This window comes from Chelonia mydas, chromosome 4, assembly GCF_015237465.2.
Source record: "Chelonia mydas isolate rCheMyd1 chromosome 4, rCheMyd1.pri.v2, whole genome shotgun sequence".
Classification (NCBI taxonomy): domain Eukaryota; kingdom Metazoa; phylum Chordata; order Testudines; family Cheloniidae; genus Chelonia; species Chelonia mydas.
Window position 1 is genome coordinate 121,763,619 of NC_057852.1, and position 24,398 is coordinate 121,788,016.

Below are 24,398 nucleotides of genomic sequence, written 5' to 3' on the forward strand. Positions count from 1 at the left end.
ACCCTTCTTTCTTCAACTGGCAATAAAAGGCATTGTGCAGGGCTTGGATAAATCCCTTAATTATCTAGTACTGAGAACACCCTCCATGAACTGAATAGAAACTTTGACCTTCACATACAATGCTGTATTATTCCCAAGGCTTGAACAGAGGATCTCAACGGGAGAGAGCAGGGCTCATGAACTGCTAAAGGTCCTCAGCTATTATTAGTTGATTTCAAGCTGTTTGTGACTTGAACAGATGTTGGACGCGGAGCAGAAAGAACTAAAAATTTAAAGGATCCTGTTTACTCCATCTTTTCCACAAAATATGCTAACACTGTCAGTCTATAACCTAGGAACGTGCTTTCCACACATATAATTTCACTAACTAAATTCCCTTCAGCCTAACGTGGTGACTCAGAGTACCCATTGTTAAGAGAGCAAGGAGTTTGTTTTTGCTGAATGATTCATTGCAGTCGTACAGTACATGCTTCTGTTTTCCCACGGCATGTACAGTGGGTACTTTTTTCTTTCCATACTAGTTTTCTGATTGAACAGAGCCACTAAGAATTTGGTCCATGTTTGTTTAATAAAATCATAATTATTCTGAAACGAGAGTGTGTTTGAGGTAACAGCAGTGACTCTGAAGCCATAGGCGTGAGCTGCACCACAAGTAACTAGTACCCTACTAGCTTCCTTTTCAAAACAGAGCAAGACAAAACTGCACAAGGTGCCCTAGGCCGCAAGGTTCTGAGGCATTCTGAATGGAACCAACTATCTTACCAGCTCTTGTCCCCACCCATGGCCACCTGGCTATATTTTAGATATGTATGAGGTGTCTATACCTCAGTAATGAACTCTTCCCCAGGGGACTTCCCCAATATCATTATTCCATCCACTGAGTTTCTCTGTATTCCTAATAGTCTTCCTCATTACGCTGTTCCCTCTCCGTTCTCGCTGATTCTATCCCAACCTTAAACTCCCCAAGCTACTCAGCTGGCTGTTCCCAGAGTCTCCTCCTCTTGCTCAGAAGATTGCCAGTCCATGCTGCTCCCTCTGTTCTCTCTCTGACCCGCCCTCCCAATACTTCCACAGAGGCCCCATCTCCCATGCACATGTCCTGCTTTCTCGGAGGCAGTGATGTATTAACTTATGGGCCAAAGCGGTGAAGCCATGCACACAAATGTCACACAGAATACTAGATTGTGGATTTGATTTGACCAGGTCACAATCAACATAACCCACTCTCACCACTGAGTGACACCACCTTATGTTGCCTTGAAAAAATGGTCATTAAAAAGTTACCAGAGCAGGATCCAACCTACTTGCCAGCTCCCTGCTGTGCTGACAATGATGGGGAAAAAGCCAGTAATATTTTACTTCTCTCTCAAGAGCAATTAAACTTGCCCTGGATGAGAACGTTTTTGCGAAGTGTTATGCATTTATGCATACTTGCATTGTCTGTCTGCTAAATTCAGTGCTAGTTTTCCTAAGCAGCCTAGCGCTCAGGCATGGATGTTAGTTTTGCCCTCTATTTTTAGAAAGGGTTTGAGAGATGGAGGGCGGGGGGCTGCAATGTTTTTAGTCTCAAACCCAAGACAACAGATGGAGCCATGATGGATTAACTCGAACACCACCATTAGCCCACTATAGGCTCCACCAGTATAAAGGGAACTCTCTCTTGCCCCAAATACTTTCCCATTCTCACTGAAATAGTTTCTCTTCTGCACATACGCTGTATCTGCTCCACCTTCCACTGAAGCCTCTCCCCAACCCATTACCTAATCCTTAATCATAAGATGACTTGTTCCACTGCACTCACAGAGATCTTTGATAAAAGCAACATGTTAATGAGCCAGAGATGCACTATGCACAGAAGCTTTAAGCTCCAAGAAACATTGAAGTTATTCCTGCAAACTGAAATCAAAACTGGGTTAAATGTTTTTTGTCTATACCGCAGAAGCTGAAAAGTAGGCATGAGGGAATGTGAGCACATTTTTCAGTTGGCTGTCGAAACCCAAATGTTGCAACATTCTAGTGTCATCATGGGAGTGATTTCCTTAAAATGAAGGGTGTGAAGGGGAAATCCGGGACTGACAATATTTTTTTTAAATGACAAACATCAGTCAAAATATACATTGAAATCATCAGAAATCAAACTGATGAAATTTCCTGAGATTTGGTTATGTTTAAAAAGGAGATTAAGTAAAAATGGAATCTTTCTATTTAACAGGATAGTGTCTCTTCTGTGTTACACTAGTATAACTGGAATAAACTCATTGACTTTAGTGAAGTCTCACCAATGTAACTGACCAATTTCAAGCCCCATATATATCTTCATATCACAACTGCTTACTCTATTAGGGAAAAAACATATTTTTCTAATACTACTCTTGATAATACCACAGATCCAAAAATATCTATGGAAAAGAGAGCACTAGATTCTATTCTGCCTCAGATTTCATGGACACAACTGTCAGAAAAGTTCTGATTGAAGGATCTTTATTACTGCTGATATAGGAGAGACAAAGAACAGCTTGATTTTCAAATCCCAACTGGAGTTGGCAGTTATTGCAGTAAATCACTGTATGATTTATAATCTGAGCACATTAAGCTCTCGGATCACTAATAGACAGGGAATGCCAACTCATTTTTCAGATTATGGTTACATGTCTAAATACCTGAGACTGCAGGCCAAGACAAGAGACCCTGAGCCACAGATGCTCTAAGCTGACAAGAGACAGCTCTCTCATTGACTTAATTACTCCAGCCCCCATGAGTGGCAGTAGATATGTTGGCGGGAGAAGCTCTCTCGCCAGCAGAGCGCTGTCCACAGGGGCGCTTAGATTGGTGTAATTTACATTGCTCAGGAGGGTGCCTTATTCGCACCCAAGAGACATCACTTACACTGATGTAAGCTGCATTGTGTACCTAGCCTCAATTACAGTGGTGTAAGTACACCAAGTATAACCAGGATAAGAATGGGGCCTCTTGCTGAGGCTACTCAGAAAATTTTCCCCAACTCATTCTGTGAGTTCCTTGTAACAGCAAAAAGCATTTGTTTTTAAGAAACAGATACATTCTTTTGCCTAATTTTCGTCATGCTGACCAAGCCAAGAAAACAATCCACCCTTTTCCCCTCCCAAAAAAAACCAAAAACAGAGTGGCCACTGAACACACATCCTTCCCCACCTGAAGTAGTACTGAGACTGATCCAAAGACAATCAAAGCACACCAGGAAGGGCCTTGTCCCTGTCGTACCTGGCTCCTCAGGGATCTTCTGGGACATGTCTGTTAGGAAGACTGTGCGCTCTATAGTATGCTGGGGTGGAACACAGGAACAGTAATTTATAGCACTATCTTCAATACTGAAGAGTTTTCTTTGAAACGCAGCACAGTGTGGTCACGTTACTCTCCAGCATACCTCAAAGCCTATTCATACTCTACCTAGAGCAAGTACTTAACACATATCGAGTGTTTCTTCTTTTGCAAAGCGACCATTAGAAATAGAGTTTGCAACATGTTTGGTAAATGAACGGAGTATTAAGGGGTTAGGTTCGCCTGAGTCTGTATCACAGGTAATTTGAACATAGCCGCAGTTGCTGTGATGGATCACTTGAGAAGCTATTTGGACAAAAGAGTATTGCTACAGTGTGTTTGTGCCAACGCTTGTGAAAGCCATAACAGCATACACAAGAGAAGGTGACTGAGGTAAATCTTCTACTGGACCAACTTCTGCGGGTGAGAGAGAGCAGCTTTCAAGCTACACAGAGCTCTTCTTCAGGCCTGGGAAAAGTACTCAGAGTATCACAGCTAAATACAAGATGGAACAGATTGTTTAGCATAAGTAGGTAGAATACGTGCTAAGAGACCATTCCAGTTAAAGTGACCCATTAACACCTCTGCAGTCACAGGCCAAAAGGGGTGTTAACACATCACAGATTACTGTAATAAATCATAAATCCAGTTATTTTTTAGTGTCTACCAAAATTATGAATTTAAGCTGCCAGGCACATTTCTGAAGGTGTTGTGCAGGTTTCCTTTGAGGACAAAGATTGAGAGGTCAGACATGGAGTGATTTTATAAGTGTTCACCCATGGGTGATACGGTGTTTTTGTCTTATATCATTTTTCTGTGCGAGTTCATTCAAGAATGTAGTGATTGTCTGGTTTCACTCACCTAGTTGTCATTGGGGCATTCAGTGCACTGGATGGGCACACTACACATAGTGAGAGGTATGCCTTGGATTGATGGATCTTGAAGGGTTTGTTGGTGGTGGTATCAATCATAGTAGCAGTGGAGACATGTTTACAGGTTTTGCATCTGTTGTTATGGCAGGGTCTGGTGCTACTTTGAATTGGTGGGTCCTGTGGGGAGCTTGCTTCTGATAATGAGCCCCCTTTTTTGTCCTGCGACTACAGGGACATTAATAGGCCCCTTCACTTTGAATGGTCCCTTAAATAATTGCTAACAACTTCTGCTCAACAATCTGTTCCATCTTATATTTAGCTGTGACACTCTGAGTACCTTTCCCAGCCCTGAAGAAGAGCTCTGTGTCAGCTCGAAAGCTTATCTTTTTCACCAACAGAAGTTGGTCCAATATATTACCTCACACACCCTGTCTCTCTAATACCCGGAGACCAACACAGCTACAACAGCACTGCAAACAACGGTATACGGACAGCTGAAGGCAGATGCCATTCACGTTACATTGTCCTCTTGGTAATACCACTTCAACATGAGGTTGCAGAGAGGTCCTCAATCTTGATATAATGACCTTTGGTTACTGAAACTCATCAACTGCAGAAAAGTTGCAGATTTCTGCGGCAGATGGGGTGCTTAAATCAATTATCTAAATCTTATCAAGAAATGAAATCTTATTCCTACCCATTCCTCCATTAATCTCCTGAGCACATAGGGTATATATAACAGCTAGATTCAGTTATGCATTTAGATTTACATAAAAAGAACCCAAACTAATGTAATTTTGCCCTCAAAATCTGGAGTGTATTGTAGAAGAACAACAGACCCTTTTGGCCCTAAAATCAATTAACCTAAAAATATGTGAATGTTGCAAAGACATCCAGCCTAAATTAAAGCAAATACAGATTAACAGATAAGGACTTCACCCTGCATGGCACGGCATGCCCCAACTCCCACTGAATTCAACTGGAAATGAGGCAACTTGGTATCTTGCAGTTACTGCTCAGCATCTTGCAGGATTCAGGCCTAAAAACCATGTTACTTTTATCTCTGAGCTTTCACCAACCCGAGGTTATATTGGATGTCTTAGCTTTCTGTGATATATTTACACCCTGTGTTGTTAAACACTGGGGATCAATTTGGTCAGCAAATGAAAAACAGCCTCTCAAATTTACAGCACAAAACATTAAATCTGAGTTCAGTTTGTCAGAAGTGTCTCAGCATACTATATTTGAGAATTATAAAAAGTGCCATAATTTCACATGTACTGTAGCGTTTCATCTTTAAGTCCCATCTTGACAATACACCCATGAAAAGGGAGATCTCAGCTGGGAAGCTTTTGAACCTACAAATAATACAACAAAAGGAATGGTGCAGTAAATAAAGATAGAAGGAAAGACAATTGAGAATTCCATCTTTCACAGGTGGCCTAGTCAAGAGAGAGACAACACTATACACGTAGCCAGGCTGCAAAGAGCTTGGTTACTGAAGAAAGGAAAAAAAACAGCATATTCTCAGCATGTCAGAACAAAACTCTACTATTTCAGCTTCAGCTAGCCACACATTTACTTTCTGTTCCTAAAACTGGATTTTCTAACCTTGCAGAGATCTCAGGTGCTCTTCCACTAGAAAAATCCATTTCACACTGAAACATCTTATAAAAATCAGATACGCAACATAATTTAATTTTCTCAGGTTAATCCTTTTCCTGCCTCCGTTCTCAGCAACAGTTCTGTCAGAAAGGATAATTACCGATACTGGCAATGCTGTGGAAGTCCAGTCAGTATTATGGGAAGAGAGAGACTGGGGACTGAATCCCACTGCAAAGCATTCAATTATGAACAAGTTTAATGTGAAGATAGTGTCTTCACTGGCTTTTAATTTCATGGAAGTGGGTTCCTTCCCCGTTCCCCCTGACCCCCACTTTTTTTTTAAATGAAGACTGATTCATTCTTAATCCACACAGAAGAGTCAAGAACAAAAGAGAATTCTTTTCTTTTTTCTTATTAGTTTACTCTTTATGTAGGTAAAAGGAAAAGAGCATAGATTAACAAACCACAAACTCATACTAACCTGATGACAAGATCTGACTGGCACACAGCTTTCTTACTGAACGTGGCACCGAACGAGCTTTTCCTTTGTAGAGATGAAGCCATTAGCCATTTATAATCCGCCTCAGGTAAGAAAGTTAGCATATCTCCCCGTAGTGTGCACCTATTGATTAAATATCTTTGTCACGGTTGCTGCTGCAGCTTCAGGTTTCATATTAAAAAAGGGAGGAAAAAAACCATGCCCTGACCCTTCCAGGCAGTGCAGTAGGGTCAAATGGGACGCCTCAGCAATGGGTTGCTTCCTTTTTTGTTGGCTGTGTGTGTCTCTGTGTGTGTTGCTTCCTGTTCCTGGGGTCATTGGGCAGCATTATCTCTATCAGAATTTCCTGATACACCAGAGAGGTAGTAAAACGAAACTTACAAAAATCTCAGCCTGTGGCAGACAGCTAGCCAAAAAGGGAGAGAATTTTCCATTACAGCTAGTATGGTACTTTTTTCATGAGGAAATGGAGGATTAAAAAGAGGAAGTTTTGGGGGTGTGTGGCTCTGTGCTTGAATTTACACTCAAGTGGAAGCCTGGTTCAGAATGATTGCTTAGTGCTTAAGAAGAGAAGCAAATGTTTCAGATGTTGGTGGTTTATAATAATGGAATGGATTAAATATTTATCTCTAATGTTACCCAAAGCAACCTGAGGTTGCCCTTCCTTCTTTCAACCAAAGGAACTAAAGACAGCCACCTTGTTAAATACTCATAAAACTGATGCAGAAAGTTCACCCTCTATGAAAGCAGGAATATCTTAAGTACTGTCAGCATGCTTCACCTTACACAAAGCATAAGGGAAGACAAAACCCTTCCCTAAGGCGCTTGTAACGTAAAGGCAAAATTCTACAATCGAAGGGCCATCAGATGATGATGATATATAAAATACCACTATTTTATACTGTTATAGCCCCTTCAACTGAGGGTCTTAAATTATAAAGATGCAAAAAATTCACATGCCCTACTGATGTCAGTGGGAATTAACCAGGCTGAATTAAGCAACACCACAGGATAGAAAGCACAGTAAAGCCACATAATACAATAGATGACTAGCACTGTTCAGAGTGGTGGGGACAAGACTTTTTTTAAAGAGGGATGCCATGTACTGAAAACTTATTTGGGGGATCAGCACCAACGGGCTTCAAGGAAGATGTGTGTTTTAAGAATATACGAGGCCGGGTCTCAAAAGGGAAGGGGAGAGGTTCCAAGCACAAGGAACAATATGGAAAAAGGAGAAGGCTACAAATGGTATGGTTAGGTGCATGGCTTAAGGAGAACAAAAGCTGTAGGAGAAGGATGAAATAATCTAGGTTGAGATACAGATAGCGGTGCTATTGGATAGGAAAGCAGTTCTCAACCTTTTCCATACCAGGACACCCCCGAAGTCCTCCTTCCACCTTGCCTGGACCTCTCCCCTCACTTAGTAATAAGGAATAGGCAAGGGTGGCTGAAAGTACCTGAAACCTCTACACAATCCCAAGGTTGAGTACCACTGGGACAGAGCCCTGAAGGTGAGTTATTAACATCTCTACACTTAGTCACAAATGTTAATAAAACCTCACGGTGGGAGCAGTGCTCCCGCTAATTTTTTATGTCCGTGTGCAGAATGAATTTTGTTATGTGCACCAATATGGAGGTGATGTGTGACACATTACCTTCATGTTGGTGCACACAACAAAATTTGTGTGGTGAGGGTTGGGCCGAGGGGTTCGGAGTGTGGGAGGGGGCTAAGGGCTGGGGGTGTGGGGCTGGGGATGAGGAATTTGAGGTGCAGGAGGGGGTTCAGGGCTGGGGCAGAGGGTTGGGGTGCAGGGGATGAGGAGTTTGGGGTACAGGCTGTCCCTGGTCTGCGTTGGGGGGAGAGGAGTCGTCCCCCCCGCAAGCCCTCTCTTACTGCAGGAGCTTGGGGCTGGGGGAGAGGTGCCTCTCCCCGACTGCGGCAGCTCCGGCGGGACTGGGCCGGGCCGAGCCGAGGGATGGGCTCCTCTCCCCTGGCTGCAGCAAGTCCGAGACTGGTCTGTGCTAGGGCCAGCAGGGAGGGGCACCTCTCCCCACAGCAGGGCTTAATAGGCAGCTGTGCGACCACATGGCCGCACAGCTTAGAGAGAACTTAAGAGTGGGAGGTAGGTGGGTATGCATGACGTTATCCAGGGTACAATCTGGACTGATGAACAGCTGTTCCCCCTCAGTTCTACAATCTTTTACACTGTGCCAGTGCCTTTTACACTGCTTTGCTGTGAGAGTCACCACTCCTGATCTGCTCACACACAACCTCCAGCAAGTAAGTTACCCCCATTTATATTATATGAGCTCTATAGCCAGCCACTTATGAATTACACTGCAGAGAGACACCAGCAAATTCCCCGGCCCAGACTTTACCCCAGAAATGTATGTCTTGTACTGCCCAGCTCTCTCCTGGACAATACAAGCTCATATAACACCCCTCGTTTTATTAATAGAAAATGATACGCACAAATCCTGTTATCCCAAATGGAGTTTCCCAAGCACCTGAATCCAAATATACTGAGTTAGATAAAGCAATAAAACAAGTTTATTAACTACAAAAGATAGATTTTAAGTAGGGCTGTCAATTAATTGCAGTTAAGTCACAATTAATTCAAAAAAATTAATCACAATTTATCAATTTTAATCAGACAGTTAAACAATAGAATACCAATTGAAATTTATTAAATATTTTGGATATTTTTCTACATTTTCATATTGTGACAAAAGTTCCTCCTCTGCCTTGGTGAGGACCCAATGTGCTTATTGGCAGATTTTCTCGCCTCAGAGGTTCACAGCAGCCTTCAGTTTGGCCACTTTTGTGACTCAAATCTGCCATTCACTCAGTTAGCCTCATCACTGGCCAGCATGGGGAAAGGAAGAAGAACAATCCCCACAGTCTCTGCTGATCCACCTAGTGGTTTGGAGAACAGGCCAGAGACCTTCCCCTCTGGTGGAACCCACAGTCCAGTTCAACTCCTCCAGTACCGAGTTGGGGGGAACCGGGCCCATCCTCTACTCCGGGTTCCAGCCCAGGGTCCTGGGGATTGCAGCTGTCTACAGTGGCTCCTGTAACAACTGCGTGACAGCTACAACTCCCTGGGCTACTTCCCCATGGCCTCCTCCCAACTCCTTCTTTAGTCTCACCACAAGACCTTCCTCCTGATGTCTGATAATGCTTGTACTCCTCAGTCTTCCAGTAGTACACCTTCTCACTCTCAGCTTCTTGCGCCTCTTGCTCCCAGCTCCTCGCACACTACAAACTGAAGTGAGCTCCTTTTTTAAACCCAGGTGCCCTGATTAGCCTGCCTTAATTGATTCTAGCAGCTTCTTGATTGGCTGCAGGTGTTCTAATCAGCCTGTCTGCCTTAATTGTTTCCAAAAAGTTCCTGATTGTCCTGGAACCTTCCCTGTTACCTTCCCAAGGGAAAGGCACCTACTTAACCTGGGGCTAATATATCTGCCTTCTATCACTCTCTTGTACCCATCTGGCCCAACCCTGTCACAACATATATTGTATTCTGTGCTGTAACTGAAATCAAAGTGTATATTATTTTTATTACAAATATTTACACTGTAAAATAAACAAAAGAAATAGTATTTTTCAATTCGCCTCATACAAGTACTATAGTGCAATCTCTTTGTCGTGAAAGTACAACTTACAAATGTAGATTTTTCCTTACATAACTGTACTCAAAAACAAAACAACGTAAAACTTCAGAGCCTACAAATCCACTCAGTCCTACTCCTTGTTCAGCCAATCACTAAGACAAACAAGTTTGTTTACATTTACAGGAGATAGTGCTGTCCTCTTCTTATTTACAATTTCAACAGTAAGTGAGAACATGCATTGCATGGTACTTTTGTAGCCGGCATTGCAAGGTATTTACATGCCAGATATGCTAAACATTCGTATGCCCCTTAACGCTTCGGCCATCATTCCAAAGGACAGGCTTCCATGCTATTGATGCTTTTTAAAAAAATAATGTGTTAATTAAATTCGTGACTTAACTCCTTGGGGGAGAATTGTATGTCCCCTGCTCTGTTTTACCCGCACTCTGCCATATATTTCATTTTATAGCAGTCTCAGATGATGATCCAGCACATGTTGTTCATTTTAAGAACACTTTCGCTGCTGATTTGACAAAACACAAAGAAGGAACCAATGTGAGATTTCTAAAGATAGCTACAACAGTTGACGCAAGGTTTAAGAATCTGAAGTGCCTTCCAAAATCTGAGAGGGACAAGGTGTGCAGCATGCTTTCAGAAGTCTTAAAAGAGCAAACCCCTGATGCAGAAACTACAGAACCTGAACCACCAAAAAAGAAAATTGACCTTCTGCTGGTGATATCTGACTCAGACAATGAAAAGGAGTATGCGTGGGTCCACACTGCTTTGGATTGTTATTGAGCAGAACCCATCAGCATGGACGCACGTCCCCTGGAATGGTGGTTGAAGAATGAAGGGACATATGAATCTTTAGCGCATCTGGCACATAAGTATCTTGGGATGCCAGCTACAACAGTGCCACAAGAACACCTGTTCTCACTTTCAGGTGACATTGTAAACAAGAAGTGGGCAGCATTATCTCTTGCAAATGTAAACAAACTTGTTTGTGTGAGTGACTGGCTGAACAAGAAGTAGGACTGAGTGGACTTGCAGGCTCTAAAATTTTACATTGTTTTATTTTTGAATGCAGTTTTTTTGTACATAACTCTACATTTGCAAATTCAGTTTTCATGATAAAGAGATTGCACTACAGTACTTGTATTAGGTGAATTAAAAACTTCTATTTCTTTTGTTTTTTTTACAGTGCAAATACTTGTAATCAAAAATTAATATAAAGTGAGCACTGTACACTTTGTATTCTGTGTTGTAATTGACATCAATATATTTGAAAATGTAGAAAACATCCAAAAATATTTAAATAAATGGTATTGTATTATTAACAGTGCAATTAATCGCGATTAATTTTTTTAATTGCTTGACAGCCCTAATTTTAAGTCATAACAAGTAATGAGGCATAAAAGTCAGAATTGGTTACAAGAAAATAAAATGCAACTAATACCTAATTTAACAAGCTAAGTGAATTTAAAGCAAAGTTCTCTCTCACTACATGTTACAGCAGTCTTACTGACAATTCCTTTCAGTCAGAATCTCTCTCCCATTCCAAAGCTGTTTCCTGTGTTCTTCAGATGTTGTGGATGCCGTGGGTAAAGAGAAAGGGAGGAATGATTTAGGGTGCTCCCTCTCTCATCTTATAGATTCTCGAAGAAGAGAAAACATCTCTAGCTGAGGTTCAAGAGACAGAAAGTCTGTGTGACGGGAACCTACAGCTGTTATTTTGCCAAGATAAAGATTTTTACTCACATCCTCTTTCCTGCCAAAGGATGGCCACTTAACCAGATGATGGTCCATTTGATTTGCTGACATCTGGCTGAGGCACGGGCTAGCTTTTTGTCTCTGGGGAACTGGTTTGCGGCTGCTCCTCCCATTCTTGGAACATGTCCAATAATAACACACAGAGGAATTCTATAACTTTACATGCAAAGTTGCTCCACATTTTACTAGGACAATAATGATCAGCAAATTATGAGTTTTCATATACCATCTCACAAGGCGTACTTTGTACAAAAGTTATCAGTCTTGTAACAGGGCTGTACATAGGGGTACAGACTGTCACAGTAAGTAACCCCATTTTACAGATCAGGTGCTTGAGGCATAGAGGTTATTTGCTCAAAGCTACATGGGGAGTCAGTGACATAGACAAGACTAAAGCTCTGTATTTCCGGAGTAGTAATCACTTGCTCTAACCTCTATACTGCACCATATTACTCTACATACAATACAAGGTAGATCCCAGTTTAAACCTCCTCCAAACAACAGGATGATAAAGCTAAGGACAGAATCTCCACATCTCTCCAACATCTCCTCACCAACTCCAAATCAGAGTGGATATAAGCAGGGTGGATTATTTAAAATCACCAATTTAAATTATGATATAAATCAGCTAATAGGAAACCTTGATTTAAACCATCAGTTTTAATCATGTATTGCACTCGTACATTTTAGTTATTTTTCTTAAGAGGTTATTCTTATTGGTTGGTAACCATTAAAACATGTGGATTTGCAACAAAATATAGTCTTTACACTAAATTTGGTACTTCTTTTTGATGACTAGGAGGATACACTATAGCAGCTGTGGCCAAACTGTGGCTCGTGAGCCACATGTGGCTCTTTTACAGTTAAAGTGCGGCTCCCAGAACCCCCCCATGCACACCGACAAGACCGGAGCTTGAGGCTTCTGACCTGCAGCAGCGGGGCGGGACTAGGGACTTCTGCCCTGCGGTGAGGTGGTGGGGCTAGGGTTCTGCCCTGCAGGGAGGGAGGGTCTAACGGCTTTAGCCTAGTGGGGATGGGGGGCATTGGGGCAGAAGCCCCGCGCCCCGGCAGGTATCGCCCCGCGGAGCAGGTTGTGCGTTTCTTGCTGCTCTCAAACTTCTGAAGATTATTGTATGCGGCTCGGAGGGTCAGTAAATTTGGTCACTCCTGCACTATAACTATACACAATTAAACAACTATATAGTGTAACTTAAATTTTTTTATTATGTTAGCAAAATGGTGTATAATGCAGTACATATTTACTAGGTGGTGATTACTTTTTTACTTGCTATTTGCATCAAGCGCTATTTACTTTCAATTTGAATTTGCATTAAAAATGCAAAGAAACAGTATTTTAAATTATTTTATTAAATAAAACTACCTTAAAAATGCTGGATATATATGCTTTGATAAACAATGGATTTATTTAAAAAAGAAGTATTATCTATAGTTAGTGAGGAGAACCGATTTTTTCTGGTTACTATGTCTTTCAAGATTTTAGAAATAGTAAATCCTGTCACATCTAGGTTTTATTCATTGCTTGGAAGAGGAAAACAAGCTTTCCTGCTTTTTCAGTTCCCAGCTGGTTTCTTAACTTTGAATAAACTAATCATTGAAATTAACTAATTGAATAAACTGAAATAAAGAAAATATTCACTGTGCACCTGCAGAAGAGGCTACTGCTGACGCAAGCTGGTTTTGCACTTCAACACATTCTGATTCCAGGTACTTCAACAGTGACTTCCACCAGTACAGGAGTTTGACTTTCTTTAAAACTTGGCAGCAAACATGTGCTGCTTAACATTTTGTGTATTTAATTTAAATGATTTTGATCGATAGTAAGCTTAGGCCTTAACATAAGTAGTCAATTTCAAATTTAGTTTTAAGTAAGTTTATTTTTTAAAAATAAATCTGGATTTAATTTAAATAAAATACAATTTAAATAAAAAAAACCCAAGTTATTTTAAAACAATCAGTTTTTATCAATCTTAGATGCAAGTGACTTCCTCTTTCCTCCCAAGCTCTCTACATCACCATTGACATACCATCAGCAGGCTCCTTTAACCCAGGATCAACACTTCTGTGCCACACTTCTCCATCTCCTTTCTCTGCAGCCCACATCCAGGCTGCTACCAAACCCTGTCATTTAATTCTCTATATCAGTGGTTTTCAAACTGTGGGTTGCAACCTAGTACTGGGTTGCGGAATGTAAGGCACAGGGTCATGACAGCTCTGGTAGCACCACCGACCAGGCCATTAAAAGTCCCCTCAGCGGTGCTGTCCGGCTAAGGCTGTTCCAACACCACGCTGCACCTCCAGAAATGGCCAGCAGCAGGTCCGACTCCTAGGCGAGGGGACCACAGGGCTCCATGCGCTGCCCTCACCCCGAGCACCAGCTCCAAACTCCCACTGGCCGGGAACCAGCCAATGTGAGCTAGGGGGGCAATGCCTGCAGGCGAGAGCCATGCGGAGTAACTTGTGTACCTCCACCTAGGAGCCGGACCTGCTGCTGGCCACTTCTGTCCCTTCCTTTCCACCTCTTAGGGGCAAGTGCAAGAGCCTATCTCAGTTGACTCCTGCCTTTGCTACTACAACATGCTGGTCTCCGGTGTTCACATTCCCACCTCAATCCCCTCTCATTTATCCAGAGCATATTCCTTTAGCAACTACTTGGTTCACATTATTTCTCTCTTTGAATTCCACACCGGCCTCCTTCCACACTCAAGGCAGACAGATACATAGTGCCAAAAGGATTTATCATTTCAAATTCCAAGAGCCCCTTTGGAATTTTCTGGCTGATTTTCAATTCTGTGGAGATACTCATAGGGAGGGAAATGCAGTCAAAACTGAAACTGTTTCCTGTAGAAGGCATTGGGGTTAGAGTGAGAAACTAGGTAAGAATGCTTACACAGTTCCTGATTCTGGAGAAGATGCAGTTTGAATGTGTGTCATTTCCCAGCACAGGAATAATCAGAATCACTGTGCCTTTTAGAACCATAAATGGGAAGGCTGATAAAAGTTAAACCTTCTTGAAACAGATTAACAAGGGAAGAGTCAAACTTGGCAACTTTAGGAATGTAACAGTACCCCAGTGAAACAGACAGGGAGTACTTTTACATACATCCTTCTGCACAAAGAGTGAAATTCACCCCCACAAAGAAGGCCAGCACAAGGCCTAAACACCACTAAGACTCAGTCCTTCAGTGTAGGACTCCAAGGGCTCATAGGCTTCATGCTGGCTCTGCACAGGGGAGAATTTCACCCAGAAGGATTAACTACAATTTTACCCCTTTAGTACTACAAGATTTCAATCAGGGAATTAGACTGCAGACAGAATACCACAAACCAAGGGCTCGTCTACATTACCAAGTTTTGTTGACAAAACTTATGTCGACACCGAACAGTGGACAAAACAAAAATGGCCAAAGGGTGTTCACACTTGCTCCCTCTGTCGACAGATCATGTCCACATTGGGAAAACCATTATCGACTGTGTGAGCAATGCACCATGGGTATGTAAGGAAGATGTGGGAAGGAAGACCTGATTGTTGCGCGAGTTCTCCCACAGCCCCCTCAGCTGCCGACAGCAGCACCATGAGCAGCTCTGTGAGCTCTCCGTGCTGAGGAATGGCAAAGCGGCATAGCAGTCTGCCTGCTGCCGTGTTCCTAATGCCGGGCAGAACAGGAGCATTCCAATGGTTTGCTCTTTGTTTGTTCCCCAAACGGAGCAGCGCTCAAATACTTCCAGGAGCTTTGAAAGGGCAGGGGCGCATGCCTGCAGGGCAGCAGAGATCAAAACACTGAGCAGGGCAATTAGGGCAGGCATTGTGGGCTACTGGAGGAAGCCAGTTCTGTCGACAAAACAATCAGCAGTGTCTACACTGGCTCGTTGTCAACAGTAAAGGGAGGGGAAAAGACAAAAGTCTCTCGTATGGGTGGAAGTTTTTTGTCACTAACACTGGGCGTTTTTCGTGACATAAGTCCCATTGTAGTGTGTTTGCTCTTGCATACAGCTTTTGGTGACAAAACTTGGTAGTGTAGACAAGGCCCAAGTGGCATTTGAATTTCATGCCAGCAGAAATGTGGAATTTGGATCCTTCCCTGATTCTTCTGAGTTCCTCACTCTCTACCTTTCCCAGTCAAAACCTGTTCTTCCTCTACCTTAGGTGCATGCGAACAAGAGCAATGAGATACACATCCCTAACACTGTGCTGCCCTTGCTGGCGTTCGTTCTCTAGTCCAGATGCAGCACCGTGCTGAGCGGGCTCTGCAGTGCCGCAAGCAGTTTCCTCTTGCTGACCAATTTACAGGAAGCACTGTGTGTGGCCAAGAGCAGACCGTAAGCAGCCCTGCAACAGGCCACACAGGCGAATGAGCAAAGCAGCAAGAAATGAAAATACCACTTTTTTCTTTATAAAGTGCTAATTTCTCCAGGCCCCAGGAAAAAGTCAGCTGCCTGAATGAATACCGCAGAGTATCTTTAATAACCTTGCTACGTGTCTGTATTGACCTTACACTGCAGACTTGGGGAGAGAGAGAGAGATGTAAAATAAAACAAGGGATTAAATTCCCTCTTGCTATAAGTCTGCTGGCTTCAGTGATCTTACATCAGGACTGGATCTGTCCCAGTAATTTACAGTATGACACCAGTGAAATCTAAAAGTGATCTGAAACTTGTACATTCCCAGAAATCCAAACCTTAAAATGGAGTTTGGCCATTTCAGTCACGGTAAACGGTAGAAAGCACATCATAATCATATTGACAGATGTCTCATCTGACAATGCACTCTGCAAGTGCAGTTCCTATTACATCCAATGGGATTTGCTTATGTGAATTCCACTTGTGCAGTTTATTTGTTCAGATTTACTTCTATTAGCCCCATCAGAGTTTTCTAGATGCTTTGCAGAGTGAAAATCATATCAACAATTAAAAACAGAAAATAAGGTCTCCTGCAAAACTTTCCCCAACCCAAATGAGCTCCAATCCCTTCACCCCAAACAAAGCCCCAATCCGTCATTCCCCCACTCCCCTTAGCCAGAAAAAAGCCTGAGGAAACCCGTCAGTCTTGTAGAGGATGCAGCAACAATAACTTTGAAGACACACTACTTCAATTAAAAATAGAAAAAAAAGTCAGGTCTGTCTCTCAGCTTAGAGTCTCTACCTCCCCTCTACCTGAGCTATGAACAAACTTCAGCGGAGTGTGTGCTTGGAACCTCTACGAAGCAAGACAGCACTAACTAGCTGTAGACATGACCATGACGCAGATGAAGATCCATATATCAAGTGGAAAAGGAAGAAAACTAATTTTAATGGAGCTGAACTGATTCACAGATCAACCTCACCCAAAGCTTTTCACAATTAAATTAATCTTCACAATAAGAGAAACAGAAGCATCACAGCACTGCAACTCGGCAGACCACCACTGCACTCTAACAGGTTGTCATGCATCAGTGGGATCTGGACAAGTATTTAAGAGCTTGTATACCTGGGAAAGCTATTCTATAAAAACCTAAGGTGTGCATTTAAACTGATACACCAGTATAACTCCTTGTGTAGGCACTCTTATAAGACTGGTGGGGGGTTTATCGTATGTCATATTGGAAGGGGTTTAAGCTACGCCAAAAAACCCCACTCTTATACCACAATAAGAGTGTCCACACAGGGTGTCATACCAGGAAAACTACAGCAATAACACTATATTGGTATAATTATACCAGTAAAACTTTCCCACATAGATAAGTCCTTAAAAAAGTAGACTTCAGAAAGCTTGATGCCCTCCCTTCCCCAAATCCTCAGTGTACTATATTTGTTTCTAAGACCCCAGGAAAACCTTATCTATATTCCAACACTGCTTTTAGAAAAAATAATCCTGGGACATACATCTGCTGTTGAGTCTCTCTCTTCATCATGTTAGGGAGCACAGTGAGCAACAAGTGTCTCTCACAGTGCTCCATTATAAAGCCCAAGTAACCAACTGGAGAATAAGAGACAAGAGTCACTATGTAGAATTAGAGTACTTGTGGCACCTTCAGCCCACGAAAGCTTGTGCTCAAATAGATTTGTTAGTCTCTAAGGTGCCACAAGTACTCCTGTTCTTTTTGAGGATACAGACTAACACGGCTGCTACTCTGAAACCCATCATGTAGAATTATATACAGTTAGGAATATTCCTTAACCTAAGAGAGGCTTATCTTTAATTCACTGGCAAAAAGTTCTTTAACTTGAGACCCTTAATTCTAAGGCAAAGAAGTTCTTACCCCAAACATTTTAGCCCCTCATCTTAAAGCATAATTTCTTTGGAATCTTGAGGTCCCCTTAGCTAATCAAGATTTCCATCTGTTCCCATTCACACGTGTCTGACCCTAGTTCAAGCTTTTCCCCCTGTAACTACTTCTCTGTTATATGTACCTCCTTATAAACATGGCTGTTAATTAAAGGGCTAGTTGAAATCATTATGAAGTGATTTTAGGGTGACACACACATTTAGCAAATAAAGACATTTAAAATCATGTAGGTGAATGACGTTGCAGCTTGCAGCCACCAATGCCCTATTTCTCCATAGCCCACAGACAGTGAGTGCACTGCAGATGGCTGCAATGGGAGTTTCCTCAAACATAGGGGGTGGTTTTTGGCTAGAGTTCTCAGCTCTGACTGTAACATGCTATCACTGAAGCATTTCAACTAGTAGGCTAGCTTGCGATGAACTGTTTACAATTATAGGTTGTGGGTAACACAGATGATCTCATCTATGAACTGTGCTCAGACCATACAATTAAGCTGTCAGCTTTAATAAACAGAACAGTTTGAGAGGGGTAGCCATGTTAGTCTGTATCCACAAAAAGAACAAGGAGTCCGGTGGCACCTTAAAAACTAACATTTATTTGGGCATAAACTTTTGTGGGGAAGTGGGGTTTTTTACCCACGAAAGCTTATGCCCAAATAAACCTGTTAGTCTTTAAGTTGCCACCGGACTCCTTGTTGTTTTTGCAGAATAGTTTGAGAGATCTGAACTGAAAACTTGAAAATAAATGGGCTTTAAAGATCCATTATTACTTCAGGAGTTCCAAAGTTTAAAAGCAATAGATACGGAGCTGAGTGAGCAGGAAGAACAGTTATACTGGTTTTTGCTTAGAGAGTGATATTTTAGCTAATACTTTAATTTGTATAAGTCTGCAACACATGCAAAAATTCTAGCTTGCCTTGTTGCTTATGGACAACTGAGTAGCAAGCAGCTGAAACTCCTTTCTTATCATTGAGACTCTAGTCTGCCCATTCTATCAATAAAACAGAGAACTTACCTGGCTTTTATTGCCTATTTTACTTAACACATAAAAAAACAAAACAAAAAAAACCTATCATAACTCCCACAGCAAACCTACATTAATGTCATGCGAATTTTACACAAAGATTCAGAAAATGCAGAAATGATGGCTCTAAAATCAACAATAGCTCAGCTACACTCCACATCCCACATATTTTAGGACCTACTGCTGGTCATAAAATCTATTTAACCAGGAAAAAAAGGAACCCCAGTTAATACAAGTGTGCAGTGAGGTAGAGTTACTGTTGGAACCTATTTTTTCTATTTCCTAATGGAAAGATTTTTTTTTGGTTTGATATATTTAAGGAAATCTTGGAATTTGCAGATCATCAGAGTGCAGCAAAAATTGCAAAGAAACCGAAACACTGTGGGATCCATGCTTACTTTTGTGTTTACTATTTTCTAGCTGTTCCTCATGCTAAGGCATTTTGGAAGCAGGAAGCATGTGCACACATCCCTCATTGAAAATCTCTCTAGTACAAACTTCAAGCAAAACATGTGCAGCAGTAGCCCTGGGCCTGATCAGGAGAACATGCAGGACATGGGAACAGGGTTTCATTAGTTTCCATTTTAAGGAAATCTGGGATGTTGCAGTTTTGTCTATTGTTCTTTCAAAAACATAAAAAATAACTGAGTAGAAAAGACACTGAATAAAAATCATTTAAAAGAAGATCCCTAGAGTATGACATTTAAAAAAAAAGAAAGCCCATCAATAACATCTTTCAAATATCTACCAGCAAACAGCTGCAATGAGAAAGTTTATAAATACTGTTATTGTTCCAAACAACAACGACAGTAACTCCTCACTTAACAGGTTTCAGAGTAGCAGCCATGTTAGTCTGTATCCGCAAAAAGAAAAAGGAGGATTTGTGGCACCTTAGAGACTAACAAATCTATTTGAGCGTAAGCTTTCGTGATGAAGTGAGCTGTAGCTCACGAAAGCTTATGCTCAAATAAATTTGTTAGTCTCTAAGGTGCCACAAGTCCTCCTTTTCTTTCTCCTCACTTAATGTTGTCCTGGTTAATGTTGTTTTGTTGTTATGTTGCTGATCTATTAGGGAACAAGCTTGTTTAAAGTTGCACAATGCTCCCATATAACGTTGTTTGGTAGCTGCCTGGTTTGTCCACTGCTTGCAGAATTCTGTGGAAGAACAGCCCCTCCTTGTGGGATTAGAACAGGGCGGGGGGGGGGGGTGGCGGTAGCCCCCCCGCATCTACTCCCCTGGAAGGTCTGTGGCTCGGCAGCTGCACAGCAGCAGTTCAGCTGTCCCTCCCCCCGCTGCCGTGCAGCTCCTGACCCGCCCTCTGCCTTGGAGTCGCTCCCGGGAGCTTCCTGCTTGCTGGGGGAGGGGGGAGAGGGGTGTTGATGTCAGGATGTCCCCCTGCTCCATACCCCGTCTCCATAAAGCGGAGGAGAGGCACAGGGCTCAGGGACAGAAAGGAGGGAGCTTGCTGGAAGCTGTCGCTTCCTGTCCGAACTGGCTGATCTGTTTAAAAGGGCAACGTACTTGAAGTGGGCGTCAGTGTACTGAAAGGGGCAATTCACATCTCTCTCTCTCTCTCACTCATGCACGCACCCCCCCACCCACAGCACTTTGGAAAGTCAGCACCTGTGCAGCTGTGCATGTGCTGTCAAGAGGAGGGAGTGTTGCGCTCCAGCTGGATAGCGTGGGCTCACCATGTTGTTTTTGTAGGGAACTGTTTGCAGCTACTGCCGTGCATCTATTGTGTTTCCTCCTTCCTGCCTCAGTCCATGCTGCCTTGTAGAGTGTGAGGCGACATTAACAACAGCGTATTAACCCTTGCGGGCTCAGCTGAGTGCTAGTTCATCATTTAGCAGCAAGGCATTCCTGGGGATATATCCCACCCTCTTACCCCACCACCTCAACCAAGCTTTACAATCATTCATTGCTGTGTACAATATTAAACTGTTAGTTTAAAATTGTTTAAAACTTATACTGTATATGTATATAATGTCTTTTGTCTGGTGAAAAAAATTTCCCTGGAACCTAACCCCCTCCTATTTACATTAATTCTTATGGGGAAATTGGATTTGCTTAACGTCGTTTCGCATAAAGTCGCATTTTTCAGGAACATAACTACAATGTTAAGTGAGGAGTTACTGTATTTAACTAGATGCTAAATAAACCTAGTGAGCCACTCTTTCCTTCCCCCGTCCCCACTAAGAAGCACATGATCCTGTCTCTGATATACAGGAGGTGGAAATTAGCGCCTCTCCTGGTGGATACTGGTACTACTTTATATATCAAGTTTTACCTCTGCAGGCAGATTGCTGCACCCAGCACCAAGGAGGAAGCTCAACGTCTGTCAGACCCTGAGAGAGAAAATGAAAGACATTTTTTTAAATTCTGCTTACAAAAAAAAATATCATGTGATACAATTTAAAGACAAAAAAATAACAAAGATTATCTTCCATTGTAAATTTACTGCTGCACAGCATTAGACAGTGCTGCTCTCCAAACACAGATACAGCAAAGCTACAGTATAGAGATTCGCAAAAAGACAAGGAGTACTTGTGGCACCTTAGAGACTAACCAATTTATCTGAGCATGAGCTTTCATGAGCTACAGCTCACTTCATCGGATGCATTAAATTGGTTAGTCTCTAAGGTGCCACAAGTACTCCTTGTCTTTTTGCGAATACAGACTAACACGGCTGTTACTCTGAAACCTAGTATAGAGATTAGATTTTGGATTTGGAAACTTTAACTAGGAACAGGTGACTTAAAAATAAACCACTATCTACTTCTGGGTGTTATTTTCTATATTACAGTACTGCCTAGACGAGGTCCCAACTGGGCTAGGCAATGTGCAGCCACATTAGGGAAGGGACTACCAGTTACAAAGAGTTTCTAATCTAAACAGACAGGATAAAGGGTGGGAGAGGAAACTGATGCACAGAGAAGAAGTGCTTTTCCCACAGAGCAGGTCAGTGGCAGAGCCAGAAACAAAACCCAGGTTTCCTGACCATCCAGCCACGTACCCAAACCACTGGACCGCACTGCCACTCAAACCACCCAAAAAGACTTTACAGAATGGGCTAATCTTAATCTAGGAAGGAGCTTGGTACTGTAGTAATCTGGTTATAAATAATATACCACAATACTTACACTATAGGCTTTTGGGGGCAGAAACTGTCTTTTTGTTGCGTGTTAGTACAGTGCTTTAGCAAATCTGGGTCCTGGTCCATGACTAAGGCTTCTAGCCAATGCTTCAAAGCAAATAATTACTATACTACTTCTTGGAGGATGGGAAGAGGAGGGGGCATGGTGGACACAAAAGTATCTGGAAAAGTCAGAGTTAAAGTTAGATTTAAAGACAGAGCACTACTATGTTCCATAGGGATAAGGTGCTGCTGGGTGTTTAAGAGAAGAGACAGAAGAGTCACCAGCAGACTGTGCTTAAGAATGTCAACAGCAGAGCCTGGCAGCCTCTACCTCCTCATGTGTTTCTTTGCTTAAGTTTGGGATACTGGGTTTTTATTTACCTTCAGATGAAATACTTGGTTGAAAGGGATTCCACTATACGGGACAGCAATAAATGGGATTTTTGCAGGTGAGGAAGCTACTATTTTCCCCTCTGATTTAAAATAACTCTGCAAACAGTTATAGTTTTGTGAAACTAGTTTGCTTTACCATATGATTTATAAAAATGCATATACCATTGCTTGAATACTAAGGGATCAATCGGTGGAGATCTTTCAATGACACTGCAGCTTATTTTAGAGTTAGGAAGTCCTAGGTGGGAAGGGGGGGCTCTTTTCTTTTTTGGGGGGTGGGGGTGGGGGGGGTTAAAATCCCCTCGTGAACAGTACTGTGCTCCGAGTGCGAGTATTAGCACAACACAGACCTATTCCTTTGAAGCTAAAGATGTATTTAAAAAAAATTCAGGATTAGTAATGCAGGCCCCTCTCCAGATAGGATAGACATTCCATGTACAATACTGCAGCACACATTTGATTACATTTAACAGAAAAAATATTTGCATGAATTTAAAGCTTTATGAAATCTGACCACAGTATTTCCGATTGAATTTGTACATAATTATAATTGTCATAGTACCAAGAGCATGGTGTGTAAAAAAAAAATAAAAAGTAGCACACTATTGGAGTTATGATTTTAAATACTCAGATATCGCTCGTCTTGCACAGATACTTGTTTTTGGAAGCCATGACCAGACTACGGACCAGATTTGGGCGGGGTGTGAGCAGCTGCCAGTGCATTCTAAGCTTGAGGACAAGAATGATTTCTATTCACATGCAAGCAAAAGAGAAAGAGGGATTCAATTAAGATCAGCCCCATATCTTCCACATGTCTCTTCCCCAACTAATTTGAGTGTTAACTCCATGGATTCTTGTGTGTGTGTGTGTGTGTGTGTGTGTGTGTGTGTGTACAGACATATTTTACACACACACACACACACACACACACACACTCCTGAACACTTATTTTCATGGGGGGGGGGAGGGGCGAGGGGAAATCTACTTACTTCAAGTCCAGATAACTTGTTTTGGTTTCACAATATAATGAAAAAAAATCAGTAAAAACTCATCCCTCTGAAGTGACATTTTTCTTTCCACTTTCAGAATGTTACACTGGAAAGAAACCAAACGAATTCATTGCTCTTCCTTTTCATCTCTCAATCATGGTTCCCTTTTGTCTCTGCGCTATAGCTGCCTTGGTTCACCCCAGCGAACTAGGGGCACGGGCAGTTGGCATGCAGACTGCAGGAGTTGCAAAGTAATGCCTGTTTTTTTCTTGCTTTTGTTAATCTTGCAAATAATTCTTCATGGATCATGACAATACTCTAAAATTATTTACAGTGGATTCTAATTCAACCCTTTAGTTGATGCAAAGGTTCATTAGAACAGAAAGTAGTGTAAATCGTGACATTTATTGTACATTTATTGTGCCCCAAGGATTACATGAGAAAGAGAGAAGGGTGGGTGGAGAGAAAGATCTCTACTAAGTTTACCAGAAGCTTTTAAGAATTTAGTAGGGCCAGATTCTATTCTCACTTATAGCCTAACTTCACAGCCAATGCCTGTGAAGTTAGTGGGCTGCCTGGGAGCATGAAAGCAGAATTTGTTTAGAAAAGTCACTTACATCAATAAAACACAAGTGTGTATTAGAGTTCCCTTGGAATCAGCCATCTCACATGAGCGAGGCTAATAATTGCAACTGTTTTAGTTTATCTGGATGGGATAAAGTAAGTCTGAAATTGGAAGGGACAGGGTAAATACTATAATAAAAAATAAGAAAAGTAATACAACACTGACCTTAAAACAGTTGCTGTCAAGTAGTTCATGCCCTAATCTGACCTACTTTAGAACTAAAATCTGACAGCGAATTGGGGAATTATATATTATTTTCATTTTTTTTTAAATTCAGGCTTGTTGC

The 24,398-nt window shown here is 42.0% G+C and overlaps 1 protein-coding gene across 5 annotated transcripts in view; it reads right to left on the minus strand.

Annotated features, from left to right (window-relative positions):
- SH3BP2 (SH3 domain binding protein 2) overlaps nt 1-24,398 on the minus strand; it is a 66,443-nt gene that overhangs the window by 17,353 nt on the left and 24,692 nt on the right. For 2 of the 5 annotated variants that reach the window (XM_037898195.2, XM_027822482.3), the window contains exon 2: nt 21,257-21,314. The exons of 1 other annotated variant lie outside the window; for it this stretch is intronic. Coding sequence is in view for 1 of the 4 variants with exons in the window: in XM_037898192.2 (XP_037754120.1) it covers nt 6,256-6,377 (122 nt within the window). In the remaining 3 variants the exon portion in view is untranslated. Of the gene's footprint in view, nt 1-3,879; nt 3,885-6,255; nt 6,397-21,256; nt 21,315-24,398 lie in introns of those variants that run through there. 2 more of the 5 variants (XM_037898192.2, XM_043544778.1) reach the window with 2 other exon arrangements.